Below are 27,514 nucleotides of genomic sequence, written 5' to 3'. Positions count from 1 at the left end.
GCAGTGCCACAGCAGTTTGACGAATACATATTTTTAAAAGCCTGTTTTTCCACTCATTTCTCTGTGTGTGTGGAAACACTCTTTATGTTACGGCTTGCAATTAATTTTTATCAGCCACACCAAAGGGAGCATGCAAAATTTTAAAGCCAAGATTTCTCCCATGCCTCAGGTTGGGTATTGGACATGAGCCTGTGGTGAATTGGATGGGGTGTTGGGACTCCTCCTTTCTCCCCTCTCCTCTGCTCCCCCGCCCCTCCCTCAGTTTTAACACCAGTGGGTGTAATGCGACCTCGGGCCCCTAGGTGACGTTGTGAACACGAGCGGGGCGGGGGGGGGGCGCGTCACTTCCGGTCTTTATATTTTCCCTCCCTGCTGGAAGCGTCTGGAATGGCGCTGGTGATGGAGCCGATCCGGCTGGACAGAGGTAAGAGGTCTCAGCCCGGCCTTCGTTAACGAGCGCTGGTGGTTGAGATCGCACCGGCTGCCCGCGGTGCAGGCCCTGTCGCGGTAACGGAGGAGGAGGAGGAGGAGTAGTGCTGCTGCTTGCCGTCGCCGGCCCGATCCTGGGTGACAGATGCTGGGCCTTTTCAACACCGAGCTCCGGGCGGCTGGTCGGGGATCCGAGTCACCCGCACTACCTGTAAATTAAACACTGGAGTGAGACAGGCTGTGCGGCGCGCTGTCCGAGGGAGAAACGGCACCTGTTTAGCTCCTTGTATCCGGTGGTTCACACACACACGATGATTTGTGTAGTGACCCCTCTCCTCCCCCTCCCTCCCTCCTCCTCCTCCTCCCTCCCCTCCCCCTGAATGTTATGTCGACAAACACAGACGCCATTCTGAACCAGCATCGTCCCATAAACAGCAATGGGATGAATCACAAGTCGGGCTGTCCGTTCAGGGAGGAATCCTGAGCCGAAACACCGAGCGCTCCCTGCTCTTCATGGAATCAGGAGCTGCAATCTTTGAACTTCTAACAGGAACAGGCAAATGGGACTGTGCGGCACTCCCCCTGACAGTGCGGCACTCCCTCAGTACTGTAGGCTTCTGTTAAAAACGGTTGCATTTTTGGGTGAAAATAACAGTTCAAAATTCATTGTTACAAAACACACTTGCTGGTCAAATATAATTATTTTTAATATAAAATTAGGAAAGCATTGACCTATATATATATATATAAAATAAATAATTTGTTTTATTTCAAGGTGGGGGAGAGTTTAGATGCATCAGCCTAGCTTGTGAGCTCAATTCCCAGTGCGAGTTTTAAAACCCAAAACCGTCTAACTTAAGAGACAGGAGCATGTTTCGCTAGGGGAACTGATTACTGAAGATAAATATTAAATGTCTTTATGTACCTGACCTAAGGGATGTGAGAAAGTTATTTTGCTCTGGCTTCTGACAGACTATGCAAACCATTCTGGAAGGGAAGAATTGTATCATGCGATATGGAAATGAGAACCTATGAGGCAAGCATCTAGTTGGTGCTGTTGTACATGCTGAGAACTCGGTCTGATAAAGAAGCAAAGGATAGCTGCTGTTGGAATATGTTGTGTAAGGTGAATGTGGCTATCAGCTGGGAGAACAGTGACTAATGCATTACTTATGAGTGGCATGTCTGTTTGAAGTTTGGGAAGGGCATATATGCTGGTAGCTTGGGAAATGATGGAATGGGCTTTTGCTGGGAAAAGGACCAGGTAGAAGCTAAAGCTCAGATGGTGAGACTGCATATGCAAAGACCTGAAAGGCAGAGTGATTTGTGATTATAACATCCCTCATGGAGAACAATGTTTCAGTGCTTTACAAGGGGTGGAGAAGGAAAATTTGAGTGCAAAGCAGGAAAATTTGTGGGGGGAGGGGAGAACTAAAAGTACAGTAGGAGAGAGATTTTAGGATTTTGAAGGAAGGAAAAGAATAAGCAATGCAAGTTGGTTTTGGGAGAGATCCCCAAACATTAGGGGTGTATTGACTGCAGAATCAGCTTCTGATGTTGCAGCAAAGGGAGTGGGCAACGAACAGTAAATAACTTGTGTCACCTGACAGGCCTCTACCTTCATGACTAAAGCTGCATTTGGGCCCCATCCTTTTCTGTAATTTTGCACAGTTGTATTCCTTACTTTTTAACTGAGCTCATCCCTTTTCTAACTGCTTTTGTTCAAGAATGTGTCTCCTATCTGTACTGTGTCAGCAAATGTTGTTTAGGCTATGGGATTGGCTGCAGGTACTAACTCTGGTTAACTTCACCTATCCATTAGCCACTTACTGCTTATGTCTCTAAAACCTACAGATTTAAACTCAAGGGTGCTGCCAAGAAATAGGTTTGGGTATCATCAGTGTACTTAGGAAGCTGGCCCAATACTTGTGGATATTGCTGCCAGGCCACAGCATATAGATGAGGAATTATAGGGGGTTAAGGTTGCAGCTTTGAGCATACTGACGATGATTGCATTGCTGCTGACAGGGAAGCTGACTCTGTTGGGGCAGGTGGGAATGGAACCAAGAGGACCATACAGGTGGACCACACAGGAGAGACATTTGAGGTTGAAGTAGTTGACTGTATTGAAAGTTACTGAGATCAAGGCTGAGGAGGATGGATATCACATTGGAATCCCACATAATGCTGTCAGTTACGTTCATCTGTCTCAGGACAAAGACCAAGTGAAAGGAGTCAAATAGTGAGTGGAGGGAGTCAAACAAGGAGTGCTGGGAGAGATAAGCATAGAGTCGGTGATGTGTTTGAGGTTGAAGTTGGGTCAGTAGTTCAAGACAACAGGGGTTGAAGGTATGATTTTAAGAGTGGGATAATAGTTTTTTGAAGATGGCCTGAGGAGGTCTCAGAGCTTTTGAGCTGTTGAGCGGTAAGGAGCTTAGCAAGGAGGGCTCAAGGTAGCAGGTGATGGAATTTTGTGGATTAAATTGTCTGATGTGGAATAGGAGGGGGAAGGAAGTGTGAATGAAACTAGACTGTTGAGTGGTGGCAGCAGGGACAGTAAGACTGAGGAGGAAGAACAACCCAAGCATATGCCCTGAGTTTAGAAAGGAAATAGTCCATGAATGCCTTGAATCAAATAGTCCACTAGCTCCTTGTATCATTTTCAGAAGGGAGGATAGAGGGGGCAGGAAAGATCTGTCAAAGGAGCTGCCTTTCAGATGAGTTATTAAACCGTGGTTCTGTCTAACTTCAGGTGGACACAAAAGATCCCATGATACTAATCAAAGAGGAGCAGGGGCATTCTCTCGGTGTCCTGGATAACATTTATCCGTCAGTTAACATCACTAAACAGATTATCTGATCATTAAGTTCATTGCTGTTTGTGGGACAAATTGGCTGCTGTGTTTCCCTTTTTTTTTGCTATACTTCAAAACGTACTTCATTGGCTGTGAAATGCTTTGTAATATCAGGAGGACTTGAAAGGAGCAATATAGTTGCAAATCTTTCTATGAAGCAGAAAATACCATATATATTTGGAACAAATTAGAAGCTGCAAGTGAATAAGGAAGTTGGTTGGTGTGTGTGTGTGAACTCAATTTAACTCATTCTATTAACAGTGTACTGCTACTTCTAACTCTGTCAGGACACTAATTGAATTGGGATTAGCAAAAGAACTGATCGTCACCAGCTCATTCCAGATTATACAATAAAAATCACCATAACAGCAAAACCAAACAGCATAATCGTACAATTTAAAATGTACTATTTTGGAAACACAAACATTACAATGGTCAGACTATTTTTCAGAGGTTTTCTAAATATACCTTGGAACGTGAATGTGACAGTGACGACATAAGAACCAAGTACTAATACTGCAGTAAAGAGAGAGTACTGTAATCGTGACCATAAAAATACAGCTGTCCACTGAATTGACAATAACATTATTGCTGTCATCCCGTAAGTTTAGACATCATCATACAATCCAAAGTTTTGTGTACAAAGGGCTGTTTCTAGAATCTGTCGCCCAGTTATATAGTGGTTATATAGTACCATTGTCATTTAGTGTAAGTTGATACTTTCCCCAAAATTGGACTTGTACCAGCAGATAAAGTCGTCTTACGGTGACAAATTGAGTTGTTTGTAGCTAGTTCCTGTCAGTGTTTTTGGACATAAAGTTACAGATGGTAATAAAATTAGGATGGACATTAGAACATTGCATGTCAAACTTGAAGTCAGACATTTTTTTAAATTTGTGTTTGTATAACTTTTATTTTACTAATTTGTAACTGGAACAAAAAACTAACAATAGGATTTTTTAAAAACAATAATTTGATGTTATAGCATGGAACTTTAAATTGCATAAAGACAGGAAAAATATTTAGTAGATATCTTTCACGTTTGTTCTGTATTTGATTTGATGCATCATTGTCCTGAAATTGCACAGTGGGATGCTATCATACACTTTTGTTTGAAGTTCCTCTGTTTTAGCAAAGCTGTTAATCTGTTTAAAATAAATGGGATAAGGCGCATGTGAAAGTTGCAGAGGGGAATTTCGGACGAATGCCTACGCTACTATATCCCATGTCATAATTTCAGGGCCTATATCTTTTTTACATTCCACTCATAATTAGCACAGTACAGTACAAATATATCATAGAATCATAGAAGTTACAACATGGAAACAGGCCCTTCGGCCCAACATGTCCATGTCGCCCAGTTTATACCACTAAGCTAGTCCCAATTGCCTGCACTTGGCCCATATCCCTCGATACCCATCTTACCCATGTAACTGTCCAAATGCTTTTTAAAAGACAAAATTGTACCCGCCTCTACTACTGCCTCTGGCAGCTCGTTCCAGACACTCACCACCCTTTGAGTGAAAAAATTGCCCCTCTGGACCCTTTTGTATCTCTCCCCTCTCACCTTAAATCTGTGCCCCCTCGTTATAGACTCCCCTACCTTTGGGAAAAGATTTTGACTATCGACCTTATCTATGCCCCTCATTATTTTATAGACTTCTATAAGATCTCCCCTTAAGTGGGATAAACACTCTACTTTCCCATGTCTGCTACATAAACGTGTACTTTTGAAGGCAATAATGTATTTGCACTTCCAACTGTCTCAAGTGAATGTCTAGGATATTTATATTGGGGCAGAAATTGTTCGGAGCGACGAACCAACAGTGCTACCGCTCCATAGATTTATACTAACCCACTAACTTACCACGGTCTTTTCTTCGGACACTTCCTCGAATGGGGAGCGGAGAAGAGCAGAGCATTAGTTCAAGTGAAGCTAGGACACTGGGAGAATTGAAAGGATCGATCTCTCCCCTCGACCAGTCAGATCACAGCATTTTTGATGAGCTGCATTAACTGTCTCTGCGGGCTTGGAGCGTTAAACCAGGAAGTGAAAGGTACAACATTAAAATCAATGTAAAAACAGTTATAGACAGCGGGGAATAAAAAAGAGGTTAAGAAATAATTGAATTAAATGAGAGAGAAGGGAAAAGCTTTTTAAAAATTTTAAATTTAAAATTTTTCAATAACCAAAAACTATTAAAATAAGGAGTAATGAGACTCCCCATTTTTATGCTAATTTTTAGTTGTTTGGCAATCATTAAAACTTAGGTAGGACCTGTATTTTTAAGTGTACCTGTTTTGTGGCTTAATTAGTTACTCTCCAGCTGGGCAGATAAGCAAGTTTGCACTTTTTCAACGATTTCCCTGATTACAGCGTGTGATATACCTTTTAATTCGAAGCTGTCCTATCGCTTGCGAACCAGTAGGAGCAAGTTCCGGATTTCTGCGTTTCACTGCGAGTGTGCGAATGCCGGAATTTGCTCCTCCATTCTGCCACTAATAACGGTGAGTGGTGCGAGCGATTTCTGCCCCAATAATGTTAATAGAAACATACAGGGAATGCGCAAAAGTGTTTCATTTCTTTTTCCAGTGTTTACTTTTTTTTTTAAAAAGGATTGCTTAAATGTAAAACAATGGTAATTGTTGATAAATGTGTTTTGAAAAGATGTTTAAATGTGTAAATATCAGTTATAAAGGCCATATACCAATTTTCACTACTGCAGTGTGACACATGCCTAGCCCCTTGAAAGTCTGAAAACTTGTGCAAATTGTGCAGTATGTTTAGCACAGTACAGCAGTTTGAATAATTCTATTACTGGATTAGAATTAAATCTTATTATTTTGGTGGCTAACTATGCCAACATTTCAATTCCTTGCTTTTACAGTGTTTAGATATTATGAAGACTGAGTTGTGACCAAATAAGCATTAGACTTTATTTGCTAGAATTTCCACAAACTAGTAGAAATAAGGTTCATGCAACAATATACAGTAACTTCCAGTATTAAATGGCAGAATTGTGGTTCCTGTTATTTATTGCCAAAAAATAGCATCTCTCTTCTATATACAAAGTTTGGATTATGCTTGCACCTGATTCACTTAAATTTCGCATTCATAAAACAGTGACCAGCCAATTAAATGGGGAGGGAATGTACCAATCATAAGTTGAAAAATTCAAATGAAAAATGACTGGCTGCATGAAACATCCCATCAACATTGAGCAGTAATCAAAAGTGCCCAATTAGAAAAAAGCTGAACGAATGAAATTCCTTAATTTTTTTGAAGATCCTTTTTTCTGTCACCTTGGACTCTCTTAAAACTGAGAAACCTAGTATTAGCAATAAAGTTTTGTAGCATATAAAACAATTGCAAAATTTACGAGAAAATGATTAAACTCACTTATATAATAGCACTACCATTTTTGAAATGCCTCTAACACTGTCTTCTGTTGAGAAACCCAAAGCTTGGTTTCATGGTGGGTTTCTCAGAGACTGTATTGGGGAGGGGGGAAGAAATCATGTCGTTGTAGGATAATGTGTCTGATGTTAACATGACTGAGAGATTAAGAAACTGAACAATGGAGGGCAGCAAGTAAAAGATTGTTTGATTAGCAGTATAGTGTGTGGGATAAATTATCTGGAATGTATAAGAACTTGATCAGTGGGACAATCTTTTTTGTTTTATACTTGAACTAATTGATTGCAAAGAATTGGTTTTGGCTCTGTATCTGACTGTACTTGAATCGATACTTGGCTTTCCAGATGTTTCCCGGGCTATTGAACTACTGGAGAAGTTGCAAAGGAGTGGAGAGGTGCCACCCCAGAAGTTACAGGCTTTGCAAAGAGTACTTCAGAGTGAATTCTGCATCGCAGTGCGAGAAGTATGTGCTTGTACATTTTCTCCCCTCTCAATCATTAATAATGAAGTAACAAAGCTGTTTGAAAATTGCTGTACTCAATAAGGCCTATGCGCTTTATTACAGGCAAACAGTTTAGAAAAATCATGTACAATGTAAAAGTAGAATTGTGAAATGGATACATCAAGCTAATGCAGAATACCCCACTCCCTCCAGTTTTAAATGGTTGGTGATTTTAAATAAGTAGACTTTCTGATTTTAGGGTTTAACCTGATAATTGCCCACTGAAAGATGAATTCCTAAATTTAGGTTAATTCAATAATACCCCAAATGCAAACATCTTCATACTGAACAATGCCATAAAATTAAAATTATTCCACCTTCTCCCAACCATAAACAAGTAAGTTGACTTGCAAGACATGGCTCGTTGAATGCAGTGTTTCATTTGCTGTGATTTCCCAATTAAACCTGAAGTTTTAATAACAAATTTTTTGTTCCATTTTTGGCATTAAAATTTGTTTTGCTTGCAGCTGATTTTGTTCTACTCAAAAAAAAAAAAAAAAAAATCACAAGTCTTAAGCCTGAGAATTAGTCAATTCCCAGCAGTAACGTCCACTTTGTTGCCTACAGGTTTACGAGCACGTGTATGAGACTGTGGATATTAATAGCAGTCCAGAGGTGAGAGCCAATGCTACTGCCAAGGTAAAAAAATATATTGTAAATAGATTATTGGGATCTCAAACAATAGGAACTAATGTCTATCAACCTAAATTCTTCAGGATAGTTACTTAATTGGGCATTGCTTCATGGTAGGGAGACTTAAAGCAAGAATATTTCCTGAAATTGCTGTCCAGGCAAGTTTATGCTGCAAAAGCACCACAGCTTGTACGAACTGCACTGATATTTTCCCTCTGTACCCTTTTCCCTGCCAAACTTATCCTCACATTTTTATTTTGTATATACTTTGAGCAGACAAATCTGTTCTGAATATTCTCTTCTACAGAACGATGCTTGCTTGGATTTTTTTTATTCGTTCATGGGATGTGGGCATCGCTGGCGAGGCCAGCATTTATTGCCCATCCCTAATTGCCCTTGAGACGGTGTTGGTGAGCCGCCTTGAACTGCTGCAGTCCGTGTGGTGAAGGTTCTCCCACAGTGCTGTTAGGAAGGGAGTTCCAGGATTTTGACCCAGCGACAATGAAGGAACGGCGATATATTTCCAAGTCGGGATGGTGTGTGACTTGAAGGGGAACGTGCAGGTGGTGGTGTTCCCATGTACCTGCTGCTCTTGTCCTTCTAGGTGGTAGAGGTCGCGGGTTTGGGAGGTGCTGTCGAAGAAGCCTTGGTGAGTTGCTGCAGTGCATCCTGTGGATGGTACACACTGCAGCCACAGTGCACCGGTGGTGGATGGGGTGCCAATCAAGTGGGCTGCTTTGTCCTGGATGGTGTCGAGCTTCTTGAGTATTGTTGGAGCTGCACTCATCCAGGCAAGTGGAGAGTATTCCATCACACTCCTGACTTGTGCCTTGTAGATGGCGGAAAGGCTTTGGGGATACAGGAGGTGAGTCACTTGCCACAGAATACCCAGCCTCTGACCTGCTCTTGTAGCCACAGTATTTATATGGCTGGTCCAGTTAAGTTTCTGGTCAATGGTGACCCCCAGGATGTTGATGGTAGGGGATTCGATGATGATAATGCCGTTGAATGTCAAGGGGAGGTGGTCATTGCCTGGCACTTGTCTGGCACGAATGTTACTTGCCACTTATGAGCCCAAGCCTGGATGTCGTCCAGGTCTTGCTGCATGCGGGCTTGGACTGCTTCATTATTTGAGGGGTTGCGAATGGAAGTGAACACTGTGCAATCATCAGCGAACATCCCCATTTCTGACCTTATGATGGAGGGAAGGTCATTGATGAAGCAGCTGAAGATAGTTGGGCCTAGGACACTTAAAAAGGGTTCCCCTTTTTTAAGTTAAGTTGTCTTATCCATTTGCCTTTTGATAGGAGGTCCATTGAGTAGCCAGATTGACAAGTCCAGTATGCAAATACTTCCTTTCATTGTGCCTTGTTGTCATTACTAGGATTTATTTTTTTTCTACAGTGATAATTCAGAAGTGTCTTTCTCCACATGATCAAAGCTGACGCAATCATTTGTTTAAGCTAGGCAGTTTTTAATTTGCTACCTCTTGAATGCTTGCCAGATTAGTGTTCAAATAGTACATAATCTTTTTTGCCTCACCCCAAGGTCCTGATTGTTTGTCTCTGTCTTTGTAGGAAACAAACCCAATGAGAATAGTCTAAATTGTTTCTTGAAATCCCTTCTTCAAAAAAAATCCTTACAGGAAGCAAGCTTGGCTTGGTTCTCTTCTCTAACAGAGATGTGGCACTAAGGGGAGGTGCCAGTTGCAAACCATGCACTTTCCACAAGGAACAAAAATAGGGGTTCCATTTATTCACCTGCCAACAGCCAGTTTCAAAGAACAGAGAGCAGCCTAATAATCTGGTTTCTAAGTTGAGAAAACATAAGAACATAAGAAATAGGAGCAGGAGTAGGCCATACGGCCCCTCGAGCCTGCTGCGCCATTCAATCAGACCATGGCTGATCTTCAACCTCACCTCCACTTTCCTGCCTGATCCCCATAACCCTTGATTCCCCTGGAGTCCAAAAATCTATCTATTTCAGCCTTGAATATAATCAACGACTCAGCATCCACAGCCCTCTGGAGTAGAGAATTCCAAAGATTCACAACCCTTTGAGTGAAGAAATGCCTCCTCATCAGTCTTAAATGGCCGACCCCTTATCCTGCGACTATGCCCTCTGGTTCTGGAGGGTTGTATGGTGTGGGGAAACACAGTAAGGGAGAGACGGTGCCCTAAGAAGTCTTTTCCTCAGGAAAGGGGAAAACCTTGTCAATCTCTTAACAGTATAATATAGATCAGTATCACACTACATATGCATGTGAATCAAAGTTAAGTGAGTACACCGAGATGGATTTCTTTCTAAAAAAAATTTTTTTGGGAAGGTTTTGCACCTTCTGTTCTCGTTTGTTTTCCTAGCATGATACCTTGCAGCTGAGATAATGGCTGCAAGGTATCATGCTGTAGCTGCCATGAGGTGCCACGAACCACCTAGGCATGAATCTCTTCCTTCTACCCTGCTACATCATCCACTTGGTATTTCATTGTTTTACTGGGAACTAAATAGAATAGTCCTTGTGCCTCTATTTGTATCTGGTATTACTGTTCAGTCCCACTACCCCAGGGAGCTCTATGTTGTTGATGCCATGTTGTAATAAAATAGCAGTCTTGTGTGTTAGAAGGGCTGGCATGTGATACAACCCCAAATATCATAATTCAAGGGAAAATATAGCCATGCTGGATTTGCCACTTTCTACATAATACTTCTCCTGAATGGTATGGTTGGGACAGTAGATCTCTTAAGTATAGCCAAAGTTCCAACCAGTTTAATATTTATTGCTGACAGAAAATTAAACATATTTGTTGTTAACCAATTCTTCTCTTGAAGAATAGGAAACTGTTTTTATGGTGAGCCATACAGTTTTTTTTTACATGCATGTAAAAATGCATTTTGTTTGCCCTTTCCTGGGCACAAACCGTCTGAATGGGGAAGGGAGTGACCTTTTATGAAGATTTGGAAATGTGAATTCACCAGTGAATATTGGAAAGGGAAATTGAGTTAATCCAAAGTTTCTTTGCTGTGTAATAAGTCGGAAGTACTCTTAACATTTCCCATAGTAAAATAGATCGGGACTGTTGTCTAACCTATTTAGATCCAATTATTCAAAATGCTTATTTATATTACACAAGGTTGGTATGTACCTATATCAATTTATCTGTTTTTGTGTATATGAATGCTTGCATGAAAGTTGGACAAATTTGACTTTTTATGGCATCTATATAATTAAATGTATTGCATCTATTGTGTCCGTAATGCATGGGATATGTACATCACACTTGCACCTGATTGGGTCAAATGACTAGGTTAATTATGCTGATTTGTTCAAATATAGTCAAGTAAGAAAACATATCAATCACCAGTAGGCAAATATGAAAAACTACTAATCAAATCATTCAACAATTTTTTTTCTGATTTCTTTTGGTTGCCATGTTTCCTCAGCCAATTGACTTTATATGGGTAAGAATACAATTCATAATATATAACAAATAACAAATACATAAAAACTTAATTGGCAAAAAAATAATAAACTTGTACATAAAATTACTTGGGTCCTGTTAGAAATCCAGCCAATAAGTTTTTTGCTTATAGAAGTCTACCCTTTGTTAGGCGTAGACCTTGCATTCTTCAGCTGGGCCCTACCATCCAAAATTCCTTGGAGGTTCCTGCATGTGCAACCCTATTGTCTGTGCACTGATTTGTGCAGTTGATGTGTCTTATTTACAGGAGCTATTGCTGCTGAGTTTGATCCTGGGGCAGTTGTTCTGTTCCTTGTACAACTGCAGCTGTTATGTGCTGCTGTAGTTTCTGTGCCCTCTTGAACTGTGTCAAGTACAGGACTTCTCTACTTTCTGCCCCACTGCGAACAAACCCGGGATTCCTCTTTTTTTTTTCTCCCCCCCCCCCCCCCCCCCCCCCCACTGCCTTCCCATGCTGCCAGACCTAGAACACCCCCACTAGTGCTTAAGGCACTAGTCTACCTCAATTGCTTCTGAACCTTTCTCAGTATTCTCCAACTCCAACTTCTCTCTCCTCAACAAATGCTCCCAGGCAAGAAAGCAACAACCAATCTGACCCTGATCCTCTGCCCCCTTTGCACCACTCCTCCAAACCCCATCACCCCTGCTTCCTGCCTGAGTCTCCAAAACCCCACATTCTCTCACTTGCATGTTCGTGGCATCACGGGTGGCTCTGCTGCACAGGAGGGGAGGAATGAGAGTGGCAGAGCTATAGTGATAGGGGATTCAATTGTAAGGGGAACAGATAGGTGTTTCTGCGGCCGCAAACGTGACTCCAGGATGGTATGTTGCCTTCCTGGTGCGGCTGCAGGGCATTCTGAGGGGGAGGGTGAACAGCCAGTAGTCGTGGTCCATATCGGTACCAACGACATAGGTTTTAAAAAAGGGATGAGGTCCTGCAAGGTGAATTTAAGGAGTTAGGAGATAAATTAAAAAGCAGGACCTCAAAGGTAGTGATCTCAGGATTACTACCAGTGCCACGCGCTAGTGAGTATAGGAACAGGAGAATAGACCAGATGAATGCGTGACTGCAGGGATGGAGTAGGAGGGAGGGATTTAGATTCCTGGGACATTGGGACCGGTTCTGAGGAAGGTGGGACCTGTACAAGCAGGACGGGTTGCACCCGAGCAGGACCGGGACTGATGTCCTCGTGGGGGTGTTTGCTAGCGCTGTTGGGGAAGGTTTAAACTGGAATGGCAGGGGGATGGGAACCTGAGCAGGGGGACAGAGGAGGGGGAAACAAGGATAGAAACAAAAGACAAAAAGGGAAGAAGCAATAGTGGAAGGCAGAGAAAATGGGTGAAAAACAAATAAGGCCACAGTGCAAAGTAAAACTAAGATGACTAGCAATCTTAAAAAGACAAGTCTAAAGGCATTGTGTCTTAATGCGTGGAGCATTCGCAATAAGGTAGATGAATTAACAGCGCAGATAGATATTAATGGGTATGATATAGTTGTGATTACGGAGACATGGCTGCAGGGTGACCAAGGATGGGAACTGAACATCCAGGGGTATTCAATATTTAGGAAGGACAGGCAAAAAGGGAAAAGAGGTGGGGTAGTGTTGTTAGTAAAGGAGGAAATCAATGCAATAGTGAGGAAGGATATTGGCTTGGAAAATCACAATGTGGAATCTGTATGGGTGGAGCTAAGAAACACCAAGGGGCAGAAAACGTTGTTTGGGGGCCTATAGACAACCCCCACTAGTAGTGGAGATGTAGGGGAGGGCACTAAACAGGAAATTAGAGACGCATGCAAGAAGGGTACAACTATAATCATGGGTGACTTTAATCTACATATAGATTGGTCAAACCAAATTAGCAATAATACTGTGGGGGAGGAATTCCTGGAGTGTGTATGTGATGGTTTTCTAGACCAATACGTTGAGGAACCAACTAGAGAACAGGTGATCCTAGACTGGGTATTGTGCAATGAGGGATTAATTAACAATCTTGTTGTGCGGAGTCCCTTAGGGAAGAGCAACCATAACGTGATAGAATTCCTCATTAAGATGGAGTGAAGTAGTTGAATCCGAAACTAGGGTCTTGAATCTAAAGGAAATTACGAAAGTATGAGGTGCGAGTTGGCTATGATAGATTGGGGAACTTTACTAAAAGGGATGACAGTGGATAGGCAATGGCTAATATTTAAAGAACGTGTGCAGGAATTACAACAGTTATTCATTCTTGTCTGGTGCAAAAATAAAACAGGAAAGGTGGCTCAACCATGGCTTACAAAAGAAATTAGGGATAGTATTAGTTCCAAAGATATATAAAATTGCCAGAAAAAGCAGCAAGCCTGAGGATTGGGAGCAGTTTAGAATTCAGCAAAGGAGAACAAAGAGATTGATTAAGAGGGGAAAAATAGAGTCTGAGTGTAAACTAGCAGGGAACATAAAAACTGACTGAAAGCTTCTGTAAATATGTCAAGAGAAAAAGATTAGTAAAGATAAATGTAGGTCCCTTACAGTCAGAAATGAGGGAAATTATAATAGGGAACAAAGAAAGGAGGACACAAATAACCTGCCAGAAATGTTAGGGAACCAATGGTCCAGTGAGAGGGAGGAACTGAAGGAAATCAGTATTAGTTAAAAAAAAATAGCACTAGCGAAATTAATGGGGCGAAAGGCTGACAAATCCCCAGGGCCTGAAAATCTGCATCCCAGAGGACTAAAGGAAATAGTGGATGCATTGGTGATCATCTTCCAAAATTCTATAGACTCTGGAACAGTTCCTACAGATTGGAGGGTGGCAAATGTAACCCCACTATTTAAAAAAGGAGGGAGAAAAAACAGGGAATTACAGACCAGTTAGCCTAACATCAGTAGTGGGGAAAATACTAGTCTATTATAAAAGATGTGATAACAGAACACTTGGAGGGCATTAACGGGATTGGACAAAGTCAGCATGGGTTTATGAAAGGGAAATCATGCTTAACAAATCTACTGGAGTTTTTTGAGGAGGTAACTAGTAGAATAGATAGGGGAGAACCAGTGGATGTGGTGCACTTGGATTTTCAGAAGGCTTTTGATAAGGTCCCACACAAGAGGTTAGTGTGCAAAATTAAAGCACATGGGATTGGGGGGAATATACTGGCATGGATTGAGAATTGCTTGACAGACAGGAAACAGAGAGTAGGAATAAACGGGTATTTTTCCAGGTGGCAGGCAGTGACTAGTGGGGTACTGCAGGGATCAGTGCTTGGGCCCCAGCTATTCACAATATAGATCAATGATTTGGATGAGGGAACTAAATGTAACATTTCCAAGTTTACAGACGACACAAAGCTGGGGTGGAATGTGAGCTGTGAGGAGGATGCAAAGAGGCTCCAATGTGATTTAGACAAGTTGGGTGAGTGGGCAAGAACATGGCAGGTGCAGTATAACATGGATAAATGTGAGGTTATCCACTTTGGTTGTAAAATCTGAATGGTGATGGATTGGGAAAAGGGGAGGTGCAACGAGACCTGGGTGTCCTTGTACACCAGTCGCTGAAAGCGAGCATTCAGGTGCAGCAAGCAGTTAGGAAGGCGAATGGTATGTTGGCCTTCATTGCAAGAGGATTTGAGTACAGGAGCAGGGATGTCTTACTGCAGTTATACAGGGCCTTGGTGAGACCACATCTGGAGTATTGTGTGCAGTTTTGGTCTCCTTATCTGAGGAAGGATGTTCTTGCCATGGGGGGAGTGCAACGAAGGTTTACCAGACTGATTCCTGGGATGGCAGGACTGACGTATGAGGAGAGATTAGGTCAACTCGGCCTATATTCACTAGAGTTTAGAAGAATGAGAGGTGATCTCATCGAAACATATAAAATTCTAACAGGACTAGATGCAGGGAGGATGTTCCCGATGGCTGGGGAGTCCAGAACCAGGGGTCACAGTCTCAGGATACGGGGTATGTCATTTAGAACCGAGATGAGAAATTTCTTCACTCAGAGGGTGGTGAACCTGTGGAATTCTCTACCACAGAAGGCAGTGGAGGCCAAGTCATTGGATGTATTCAAGAAGGAGATAGATATATTTCTTAATGCTAAAGGGATCAAGGGGTATGGAGAAAAAGCGGGAACAGGATACTGAGTTAGACGATCAGCCATGATCATTTTGAATGGCGGAGAAGTGCCGAATGGCCTACCCTTGCTCCTATTTTCTATGTTTCTACCATCTCCTGGGCAGTGTTCTTGCCTGATCCCATTGTTCACCTCTGAACCTCTCCATTACCTACAATCTTGCTACCTATCCTGTACTTTAAATAAAATGAGACAGAAATTGATTAAATCGATAAATAATCATACAGATAATTTGGAAGAGACACAGTGAAAACGAATTTTGTGTGATAGACAAAAGATTGAAACAAATGAGCACTGCAATGAAAGATAGGTCTGAAAGGCATACAGAGAAAAAGAGTAGAAGACAAGCAGAAACATCTAGAGAACTACAAGAGTTAGAGCTTTCATTTCTTTATGGGATGTGGACACAGGCAAGAGAGTATTTATTGCCCATCCCTGGGTGCCTTGATATCATTAATAGTCAACCACACAAGTGTGGAACTGGCATCATGTGTATTCCAGACCAATGGGTGGCACATTCTCTTTCCTGAAGGACATTAGTGAACCTTTTTGGTTTTTTACAATAATCCAGCAGCTTTCATGTTAATTTTCTGGTGCTAGCCCATGAATTACCAGATTTGTTTTTTGAATTCAGTTTGCCATGATGGGGTTTGAACCCGTGACCTGTAGGTTGCGGGTCCCGTATCATAGCCGCGAGGCTACTGGGAGAAAGAAAGGCATTATTGCAGGCAGGTAGACTATTTTGTTAATTACAGTCAATTTTGGTCTTTTTCTCCAGGAACAACAGCACATGAGGTCAGTTATATTACAGAATACATTGTGCAGTACATGGTATAACACACTCTAGATGTGTATTCAGCAACTCCTGTGTGCAATGCCATGGGAGATCCACTCGCATAATTATGGATCAGTATTGATACACCTCTATATGATGCAAATCTACCAGATGAAAATACTGACTTTAGTTTTCCTGAAAAAGCGACTTCAGGGCATTCTGAAAAAAGAGAGAGGAAAGGGATTGGAGCTAGGAGAAGATTCTCTCTCTCTCCTCAGTTGGGGGGGACTCATGGGGAGTTGGAGATTTCTCCCCTGTGTGTTCACTGTCTGCATGTAATGTTTGGAATGAGTAAGTGTGTAATATATTTATCAGTTTTGAGTTTTGCAGAATTTGACATGATTATAAATGATCAATTTGTCTCATCAGGCAACAGTGGCAGCATTTGCTGCCAGTGAAGGTCACTCACATCCAAGAGTTGTGGAACTACCCAAAACAGATGAAGGACTAGGATTCAATATCATGGGTGGAAAGGAGCAAAACTCTCCTATATACATATCCCGCATAATCCCTGCTGGTATTGCTGATCGGCATGGAGGTCTGAAGCGTGGTGACCAGCTCCTATCTGTAAATGGAGTGGTAGGTATTTTGGGTACTCTTGAAAGAACTTGCATTTATATAGCTTCTTTCACATCCTCGGGGGGGGGGGGGGGGTGTCCCAAGATACTTTGCAGCCAATTAATGACATTTGAAGTGCAGTCACTGTTATGTAGGCAAAGATACATTTAAATCTGCATATAGTAGAGGACTCCTCCAATGTTTGTGTGTAAAGGTCATCCTTGGTATAGCACTATGCCATACAGACCAGAAGATCCCAGATTCGATTCCCAGTCAGCACAGAGTTAGCTGATCAACAAATTGGCTTGCATCTCTGAGAAAGGGAAGGAACAATCCTTCACAATTAGCAGTCCTGATCACTATCCAGTGATTCCTGCTGGAAAGTATTTATCAATGAGTGTTTATTAAGAATAGAATAACTTGTTGGCACTCATTATCCAGTCTCATGTGAAGAATGACTGCTTGGACAAGGTACTGGCCTGATGGGGTGCCAACTTTACTCCAGCAAGAGTAAGCACCTTCAATGAGAAAATTGGCAGAGAAATCCACATACATTAAATTATACTTGTGACTATAGATAGTTTCTAATGTGTACAAAAGTTATTTTTTGATTTCACCAATCTCTTAATTTGATTACCAAGTAGGTGTTTATCCAGTGCAATTTTGTTCCTGATTCTCTGTACAACTATATTAATTTAATAACATTTGATGTCTGTACTTAGCTATTCCACTTAACTGTTCTACAATTCTGAAAGTGTACATTGGCGAGCAATGAGTCCCTATGTCTCTATTGAAGTTGAGCTTCCCCTCCCTCCCCAGAGTTTAGAAACAAAAACAGAATCAGGAAATCCTAACTTTCAATGGGGAAATAAATACATTTTCATGCTTGAGATAAATTGAAATGCTCTTGTTTTTAATCCTATTAGGAACATAAATTTTTTCTTGGTTATACTTTTTTGAAGGAAACAGCTATGCCCTCAAGAACTATATTCTATGGATTTCACTAATTAACCCTGTGCAACAGTGATAGCATTTCTGTAGAAAGTGTCTGTTGTTGAAAATAGCCTGAAGGTTTTGTGGGTTCTTGAGGCTTATGTTTCAACATTCAACCATGTGGTACCTAAGGGCTCATGTTTCCAAACAATAATGCATTTATCTTTTATTTATGAGAAAGTATTCAGCACAACTGTGGTGCAATGATTTTTTGATACATTTTTGACTGGTGATTATCTTTACTCCTTCACCTAGGGATGGGCAATAAATGCTGGCCACGCCAGCAACACCCACATCCCATGAACGAATAAAAAAAATCATGTTTTACTTTTTGTCCTGAGTTCCATTTAAGATCTTCAGCTTTAACATTGTGAAATATTAGTTTAAAGCTTGTGTTTATAATCCTGTCCTTAATATAGTGCTACCTTCTCATACCTGAACTACCAGACTGACTTTGTGGACAATACAGGTTGAACAAATTGGAAGAGTGCTTTCCACTCATTAAGATACACACGAGTTGAACTTCACCCAGGGTGTAATGTGGAAGGCAAACTTCCAGTTAACAGGGAAATTCAGATAGTTACAGTTTATTAACCCTTGGGATGCTATAATTTCATTCTTAAGTGGGAGAAAAGTAATGGGAGAAATTGCAGGTGGTGGGACCATCGATTAGTGCTTTGTCTGGGGCTAAAAACTTTTAGGAAAATCGAACAATCAATAATTGGTGCTAATTGAGAGTGGGTAAGAACATTTTTCTATTTTGTGAATTTCATTACAACTCATCTTCAAATATGGTGATGTGGAGATGCCGGTGATGGACTGGGGTGGACAAATGTAAGGAATCTTACAACACCAGGTTATAGTCCAACAATTTTATTTTAAAATCACAAGCTTTCTGAGATTATCCCCTTCGTCAGGTGAATGAATGAATGAATACGAGGTTCTCAAACCGCATATCTTATATTAGGCTGGGACACCATCACACCAATCAAAAGGTGTCGTTGGTGTTCAGACAGGTTAGCCACGGAAAACAGAAGGTCCCAGTATGCTGAATACACATTGTGTCAAATTACACAGACAGAGAGAAAGAGACCCAAAAGGCAGAGAGAGAGAATATCAAAAACAGATAACTTTTTTTCCCCCTTGCTGGTGAGGTTACGTGTAGCGTGACATGAACCCAAGATCCCGGTTGAGGCCGTCCTCATGGGTGCGGAACTTGGCTATCAATTTCTGCTCGACGATTTTGCGTTGTCGTGTGTCTCGAAGGCCGCCTTGGAGAACGCTTACCCGAAGATCGGTGGCTGAATGTCCTTGGCTGCTAAAGTGTTCCCCGACTGGGAGGGAACCCTCCTGTCTGGCGATTGTTGCGCGGTGTCCGTTCATCCGTTGTCGCGGTGTCTGCATGGTCTCGCCAATGTACCATGCTCCGGGGCATCCTTTCCTGCAACGTATGAGGTAGACAACGTTGGCCGAGTCACAGGAGTATGAACCATGTACCTGGTGGGTGGTGTCCTCTCGTGTGATGGTATCCGTGTCGATGATCTGGCATGTCTTGCAGAGGTTGCTGTGGCAGGGTTGTGTGGTGTCGTTGACAATGTTCTCCTGAAGGTGGGTAATTTGCTGCGAACGATGGTCTGTTTGAGGTTGGGTGGCTGTTTGAAGGCTGCGGAGAACATGGCGTAGTTTCTCCGCTCCGGGGAAGTACTGGACGACGAAGGGTACTCTGTTGGTTACGTCCCGTGTTTATCTTCTGAGGAGGTCTATGCGATTCTTCGCTGTGGCCCGTCGGAACTGCCGATCGACAAGTCGAGCGTCATATCCCATTCTTACGAGGGCGTCTTTCAGCGTCTGTAGGTGTCCATCGCGTTCCTCCTCGTCTGAGCAGATCCTGTGTATTCGTAGGGCCTGTCCATAGGGGATGGCCTCTTTGACGTGGTTGGGGTGGAAGCTGGAAAAGTGGAGCATCGTGAGGTTGTCCGTGGGCTTGTGGTAGTGAGGTACTGAGGTGCCCGTCTTTGATGGAGATTTGTGGACATGATGGACATGCCCCGGAGCATGGTACATTGGCGAGACCATGCAGACACTGCGACAACGGATGAACGGACACCGCACAACAATCGCCAGACAGAAGGGTTCCCTCCCAGTCGGGGAACACTTTAGCAGCCAAGGACATTCAGCCACCGATCTTCGGGTAAGCGTTCTCCAAGGCGGCCTTCGAGACACACGACAACGCAAAATCGTCGAGCAGAAGTTGATAGCCAAGTTCCGCACCCATGAGGACGGCCTCAACCGGGATCTTGGGTTCATGTCACGCTACACGTAACCCCACCAGCAAGGGGGAAAAAAAAGATATCTGTTTTTAATATTCTCTCTCTCTCTCTGCTTTTTGGGTCTCTTTCTCTCTGTCTGTGTAATTTGACACAATGTGTATTCAGCATACTGGGACCTTCTGTTTTCCGTGGCTAACCTGTCTGAACACCAATGACATCTTTTGATTGGTGTGATGGTGTCCCAGCCTAATATAAGATATGCGATTTGAGAACCTCTTATTCATTCACTCACCTGACGAAGGGGATAATCTCCGAAAGCTTGTGATTTTAAAATAAAATTGTTGGACTGTAACCTGGTGTTGTAAGATTCCTCAAATATGGTGTACAGAGAAAAACTTCTAAAAACTAACCAACGATTCATTCCACAAAAATTGGTTAGCGATTTTATGTGCGGGAGGGAGGGTCTGTGCGGGAGGGAGGGTCTGTGCGGGAGGGAGGGTCTGTGCGGGAGGGAGGGTCTGTGCGGGAGGGAGGGTCTGTGCGGGAGGGAGGGTCTGTGCGGGAGGGAGGGAGGGGGAGGCATCTCCACGAAACCTATTGTAGAGCAGCATAGTGTAACGGTCCTGTGAAGACTGAGCTTTGGCTCCTCCCACCTTTTGGGGAGCTGGAGAGACAAGTTGGGTATATAAAACAAAACCCAGACATATCTGTGTGTAAATTGAGAGAAATGAAGTGGTGTTGTAGTTGCTGACTTGTATCATTGTTACCAGTTATTATTAAATATACTTTGGTACGTATGTGTTTGGAGGGTGAGAGAAAACCAAGAACTACAGGCCAGTTAGCCTGACATCAGTAGTCGGGAAAATGCTGGAATCTATTATTAATGACGTGGTAATGGGGCACTTAGGAAATCATATGATAAGGCAGAGGCAACATGATTTTATGAAAGGGAAATCGTGTTTGACAAATCTACTGGAGTTTTTTTGAAGATGTAACTAGCAAAGGTAGATAAAGGGGAGCCAGTGGATGTAGTATATTTGGATTTTCAAAAGGCATTCGATAAGGTGCCACACAAAAGTTTGTTACACAAGATAAGGGTCCATGGGGTTGGAGGTAATATATTAGCATGGATAGAGGATTGGTTAACAGAAAACGGAGAGTAGGAACAACGGGTAATTTTCAGGTTGGCAGGCTGTAACTAGTGGGGTGCCGCAAGGATCAGTGCTTGGGCCTCAGCTATTTACAATCTATATTAATAACATAGATGAAGGGACCGAATGTAATGTATACAAGTTTGCTGACGATACAAAGCTAGATGGGAAAGTAAGCTGTGAGGAGGATGCAAAGAGTCTGCAAAGGGAAAGAGAGCGATTAAGTGAGTGGTCAAGAAGATGGCAGAGGGAGTATAATGAGGAGAAATGTGAGGTTATTCACTTTGGAAAAATAGAAAAATGGTGTATTTTTTAAATGTTGAGAAGCTATTAAATGTAGGTGTTCGGAGGGATTTAGGTGTCCTTGTCCACGAAACACAAAGTTAACATTGCAGGTACAGCAAGCAATTAGGAAGGCAAGTGGTATGTTGGCCTTTATTGCAAAGGGGTTGAAGTACAAGTATAAGAAAGTCTTGCTGCAATTGTACACTGCTTTGGTGAGACCACACCTGGGGTACTGTGTACAGTTTTGGTCTCCTTATCTAAGGAAGGATATACTTACCTTTAAAGATGGTACCACAAAGGTTCATTTGATTGATTCCTGGGAGGAGAAGGTTCTCCTTTTGAGGAGTGATTGAGTAGAATGGGCCTATATTCTCTGGAGTTTAGAAGAATGAGAGGTGATCTCATTGAAACATAAGATTCTGAGAGGGCTTGACGGGGTAGATGCTGAGAGGCTGTTTCCCCTGGCTGGAGAGTCTAGAACTAGGGGGCACAGTCTCAGGATAAGGAGTTGGACATTCAGGACTGAAGTGAGGAGGAATTTCTTCACTCAGGGTTGTGAATCTTTGGAATTCTCTACCCCAGAGGGCTATGGTGCTCAGTCATTGAGTATATTCAAAAATGAGATCAATAGATTTTTAGACTCTAAGGGAATCAAGGGATATAGGGATCACGTGGGAAAACGGAGTTCAGGTTGAAGATCAGCCATGATCGTATTAAATGGCGGAGCAGGTTCGAGAGGCCAAATGGCCGCCTCCTGCTCCTATTTCTTACATTATGTTTATCATTAAGAAATTGAAAATCCTGCTATCTGGTGCTTTTGCAAAAGATGTGTGTCTGGAAGTCAGTAGTTTAAGAGGGGAAGTGGAGGAAAAGAATTAGAGAAAAAGAATTAATTTTGTTCTGCGGCCCTGTGAAATCTGAGCAATTAAAACCGAACAACTTGCCCATAAGTCAAATGTTTAAAACGTTGACACTGTGTCCTAATTCTTCACTAGAATTATTTTCTCCCCTTTTCCTGAAGACATTAACTCCTTGTTGAGATGTCGTCTCATAGGTGCTAGTTGCCCTAGATCACCTCGTCCAAGTAGCCATTATTCAGGAGTGAGCCTGCCCAAGTAGTGTCCGTAGCATATTTGATTGTGGGCATCACAGCCAAGCCCAATCCTGTGTTGATGTGACATCCCCACACATACAGCATGGATCGCTGGATAGCAATTGGGTACATTTTTATTCTTTCTCCCAAATGCAGACTGCTGAGGCAAGTGGTAGCATCTGTACAACCATTCTGACTGACATCAGCTAACTCAGCATAGAACTTGATTCTGGGATATTTCTGGTCCTTATTATGGCTCAGCTACTCATTGGATATACTCTCTGAGCCATAGGAAGAGCGTTCACTAGATATTGATATTGCTTTTTGCTTCTGAACTGTAACTTGTATTCATTTGAAAGCTGAGCAACTCTAATGAGATTGCTGTAAGAAATGAATCATTTTCATGGTGACTTGGCCACTAGCTAGGCCTGTAATGAATTTTGTCTACATTGATAATAGAATGACAGAAGGATCAATTGATTGCTGAAAATAGCAAAAAACTGCAAATGCTGGAAACAAAAACAAAATGTTGGAAATACTCAGTCAGTCTGCAACTCTAGAGAGAAAGGACAGGGCAACATTTTCTTTAGAACCGGAAACTAAAAGATATAAGTAAGAACTTTAATAGCATTAGAAAACGGGAAGGACAAAAAGATAATGCAGGCACAGAGTCTGCAGCTGCAAGTCAGAAATTAAAATAGAAAATCCTGGCACACCTATTATTTCCCCTCCTTTGCCTTTTTTCTAATTCTGTTAAAATGCTTGCTTTCATTTTCAGATATGAAGAATGGCCCTGCCTGAAATGTTGACCTGACCTGACCAACCTGTGTATTTCCAGCATTTCTTTTGTATCATAGGAACAGGAGTACGCCTCGTGCCTGCTCCGCCATTTGATAAGATCATGGCTGATCTGTGATCTAACTCCATATACCTGCCTTTGGCCCATATCCCTTAATACCTTTGGTTGCCAAAAAGCTATCTATCTCAGATTTAAATTTAGCAATTGAGCTAGAATCAGTTGTCCAGCTTATTCCAGAACAAGCATACCTCATGAGAACTAATGCTGGAACAGCACGTCAGCATAGAGGGAATAAGTCCGATTTACATTACTCTCGCACACTCATGGAGCAATGCTCCTTCATGACAACACTGCCATTTACTGATAATTTGTATTTATCTAGTGCCTTTCATGTCCACAGGACGCCCCAAAGCATTTCACAGCCAATGAATTACTTTTGAAGAGTAGTCAGTAATATGTAGGCAAATGTGGCAGCCAATTTGCATTTAATAAGGTGTCTCAAATTGCAATGAGATAAATGACCAGTTAATCTGTTTTTGGTGGTGGTGGGTAAGGGATCACTGTTGGACCAGGACAATGAGAGAACTCTTGGCTCCTCTTCAAATATCACCATGGGATTGTTTAAGTCCACTCGAACAGGTGGATAGCAGCCTGTTTTAATGTATCATCCAAAAGACAGCACTTCCAGCATGCAGAACTCCCTCAATACTGTACTGAAGTATCAATTTAGATTATGTTCTCAAGTCCTGGAGTGAAGCTTGAACCCACAATCTTCTGACTCAGGTGCAAATGCTACCAACTGAGCAAAGCTGACATTTCTTGAAAGATGTCAATAATATACCACAAAAAGTATGCAGTGAAATAATGAAAACCACTTTTTTTGTTATATAGAGCGTTGAAGGAGAGCACCATGAAAAGGCGGTTGAGCTCCTGAAAGCTGCCCATGGAACTGTTAAATTAGTCGTTAGGTACACACCAAAAGTGCTAGAAGAAATGGAATCGCGATTTGAGAAAATGAGGTCAGCAAAACGCAGGCAGCAAATCAACTATTAATTGTTTTAACATAATACTTCATTACTGTTATTTTACATGACAGCTGGAATTTCTCAGTGTTGTACTTGATAGTGATATGACATGATCGGGCTGTGTCAGAGCTCCAACACTGTACATCACAAAGCATTTTTGCTTATTGTTCATCCAGTGTTAGATTTACAATGAAGTCAGTTTAAATATGCCTCAAGTACTCAAACATTCAAAGAATTATTTCTTTTCCTGAATCTGTTTTTCCTAACTCGCAAGTGCTGAAGACATCGTGAGGCACTTCTAAGTTGATGGTGTGCTGTCAGTGGCAGGAATGGGACATTCCCTCTACCCATAGCGCATTATATTGTAATTGAGGCAAACTGCCTCTGTGGCCTGGGACCCAACTGCAACAGCAAAAGTTGGAGACATGGAAAACAAGCACCTCTTTCTGTTGATCTTCCAAAGAGAGCAGACAGTACAGGTATAGTAAAAGAGGGAGAACACTGCCCAGGTTATGGTTTTTGACTTAAGTGCTATTTACCTGGACCCTCACCAACAGTTATAAGAAGACCTATAGAATGCAGGGGAGTTGCTGAGTTTGTCCATGTCCAGATGATAATTGCCTAATATCACCAGAGCAAGACAGTAACTTGGGATAATTCAGGAATAGAGTTACTTGAACTGTTCCAGTATTAATTTGGCTCAGTCGTCCTTGTGGTTTCCCTATTAAATTAATTAGCAAGTGTTGAAAACAATCAACAAAATAGAGGAAAAAAATAAAAGGATGCTGAGTTCCCAAGTTCTGATTTTAATTTACTTAAAAGGAGCACTAATGGTGAGATGTCCTCTTGAAAATATTTAAGATTTGTCCATTTTATGCACAACTATTCACATGAATAATTTGTTATGCTATTTATCCTGGAAGAGATCTCATTCCTTTCGGTAACTGAATTGCTCTTCAGGTTTCCATTCCTGCAAATTTGATGACAGAAATAAATGAGTTACAGTCAAAACCAAATAATTTGTGATGTGTCAGCATGTTGGTGTCGCTTGTTATTAACTGCCCAGTATTCGTCACTTCAGCCCTATTTACAAGGAGTGAATGGGAGACAAATCTGCTTGACTTCACTTCAAGCGTGATTTGCATCCCTTTTTATGTTTTTTACATTGTTCCGAGCTCAAAAGTAATGGCCTGCACAGCCATGCTGCTTTGACCTATCCAGTGCATGAAGTATACGGGCTAATTTAAGGTGGATTATAAATTCACTCTTAGCTCACATTTGTATAAAATTAATTGCGGGTTCACTTTAAGTTTCTGCCTCCACCATTTTTTTACTCCGCAATGAATCAGTGACTACTAAATTTTTTAGACTCAAGTTGAATACACTTTTATATGAGGCTTCTGTTAATTGACTCTTGATTCAGCTTTTCTACCATTTATAAAACCAATCATTTTTACAGAACAATTTTTGTATTTGGGCATCTTAATTTTTGTACCAACTTTTTTTTAAAAAAAGGCGGTTGGATGCATAAAAATCATGTGTTAGTTTCTTCAATCTTTAGTCATGCACTGAAGACCAAAAAAGCAACCACTTGACCCTTTTGAAGATCTTCAAACATGATACATTCTAATGGTTCTAAATGTCTCATGGTGATAGGAACTGAAACAAATCTGATTATTTTGCTTGTAGATTGTTTAAATAAGTAGATATTTAAAAGAAGCCTTTTTCTAGCACTACTATCTATTGGCTTGTTTTGACTTAACTAGTACTACAGAAAATACCAACATGTTCGTGTTTGTTTACTTATAGAATAATTTTGTACTGTTTCCATTTTTATTTGTAAAACTGGACTATTTCAATTAAATAGAGTATTATACAACTGATTGTAAGAAAACCTTGTAACTTTTTAAAACTCTGCTTGTTTGAAATATATGCTTTTTTGTCCTGCTAATTCCTACTGTGCTGTGTAATAAGCCATTTTTGTACTTGTGTTTAAATAGAAATCAGACTGGACATTGCTGATGTTGACAATCGTTCTTTTTGCTCAAATGTACATCCAGTTTGCTGAGCTAAATTGTTTATTTGTAGCTGAGCAGTGCAATTCCTTAAATTCAGGAACCCACATATCTGTTATATGGGAAATAAACATTTCACAAATTTGTCACAACTTTGACAACTTTACTGAATTTAATGATTGAGATTCCTTTAAACCATGTATTTTTTTCTTGCCTCCATTCAAAGGTAAAGCCACAGATTTGTTTAAAGCCAAAAAATTGGGTTTTAAAAAGCCTTTGGTCTGTTTGATGTACAATATTTTTATTAAATTATGTTCTGATGTCTTATTGGTGAATTGTTAACTTGTTTGTTACAGAACATTGTATTTTCCATCTTCAAAATTATCTCATTGTTTCTCGGTTCCAACATGGTGTGAAGACTGTTTACTTCATGCACTGATGATGTATCTTGATTTTAAATGCATTTTATCATCCTTTTGAGGACTTTTCCAAAATGTCTAACACCAAATGATGGGAACCAAATATAGAACAAATGAGCCTTCATCACCACTTGGTCAAGACACCTGATATTTTGGGGTCTGATAACATCTGTGGAACTTGAATTGTGTTGCAGCAATGCCTATCTGCTATTAGAAGACCTCTGTCTCCTAGCAGGAACAAGTTACTGCAGCAATTAATATTAAAATGTTGCCTCAAAACCATGGCATTTTGATAATTGTGGTCCATGCCAATTTATAAATCCTTAGTTTTTAGAATCAACCGTGATTATTAGCACTGAAGGAAAATAAAAATTCATGTCCTATATTTGAGCGGGAAAAATGATACTGTAGTACCCAAAGAGCTGCTTTTTGTGGTTGAAGCCCAAACGTAATTGTGAACAGTGTCTAATTTTGTTCATGTATATAATACAAACTTTCTCAAAGGTAGATCTACCCTGCACTGAGGGTCTAGTTTGTAAACAGTTACAATTCAGAGCATACATTTTGCTCTCTTTTAATCTGATCTTTGTCTATTTTGATTTGTGATATTGCAATTTGTACTTAATTAAAATAAAATTATATATGTAA

General features: G+C 41.3%; 1 protein-coding gene across 2 annotated transcripts; it reads left to right on the top strand.

Moving 5' to 3' along the window:
• Positions 1 to 337: 337 nt before the first annotated feature.
• On the top strand, positions 338 to 27,514 carry lin7c (lin-7 homolog C (C. elegans)). Of its 2 annotated transcripts, none has more exons than XM_067994085.1 (5): positions 338 to 424; positions 7,047 to 7,165; positions 7,772 to 7,819; positions 16,628 to 16,837; positions 24,299 to 27,514. In XM_067994085.1, the coding sequence occupies exons 1-5, from the start codon at positions 388 to 390 to the stop codon at positions 24,458 to 24,460; spliced, it is 576 nt and encodes a 191-aa protein (XP_067850186.1). In that variant the 5' UTR covers positions 338 to 387; the 3' UTR covers positions 24,461 to 27,514. The 2 variants fall into 2 exon arrangements, with proteins under 2 accessions (XP_067850186.1, XP_067850185.1); XM_067994084.1 differs by having other exon boundaries at positions 7,772 to 7,843.

The sequence above is a fragment of the Heptranchias perlo genome, chromosome 12 (genome assembly GCF_035084215.1).
Source record: "Heptranchias perlo isolate sHepPer1 chromosome 12, sHepPer1.hap1, whole genome shotgun sequence".
NCBI classification, from domain to species: Eukaryota; Metazoa; Chordata; class Chondrichthyes; order Hexanchiformes; family Hexanchidae; genus Heptranchias; species Heptranchias perlo.
Note: the sequence above shows the minus strand (reverse complement) of the source record. Positions and strands in the feature narration are given on the sequence as shown.

What these genes read in the sequence shown, in the direction of transcription:
- lin7c (XM_067994084.1), top strand. Translation starts at nt 388, where the DNA reads ATGGCGCTGGTGATGGAGCCGATCCGGCTGGACAGAG. An exon ending in GAGCCAATGCTACTGCCAAG is followed by an intron (nt 7,844 to 16,627) that starts GTAAAAAAATAT and finishes TTGTCTCATCAG; the next exon opens with GCAACAGTGGCAGCATTTGC. An exon ending in TCCTATCTGTAAATGGAGTG is followed by an intron (nt 16,838 to 24,298) that starts GTAGGTATTTTG and finishes TTTGTTATATAG; the next exon opens with AGCGTTGAAGGAGAGCACCA.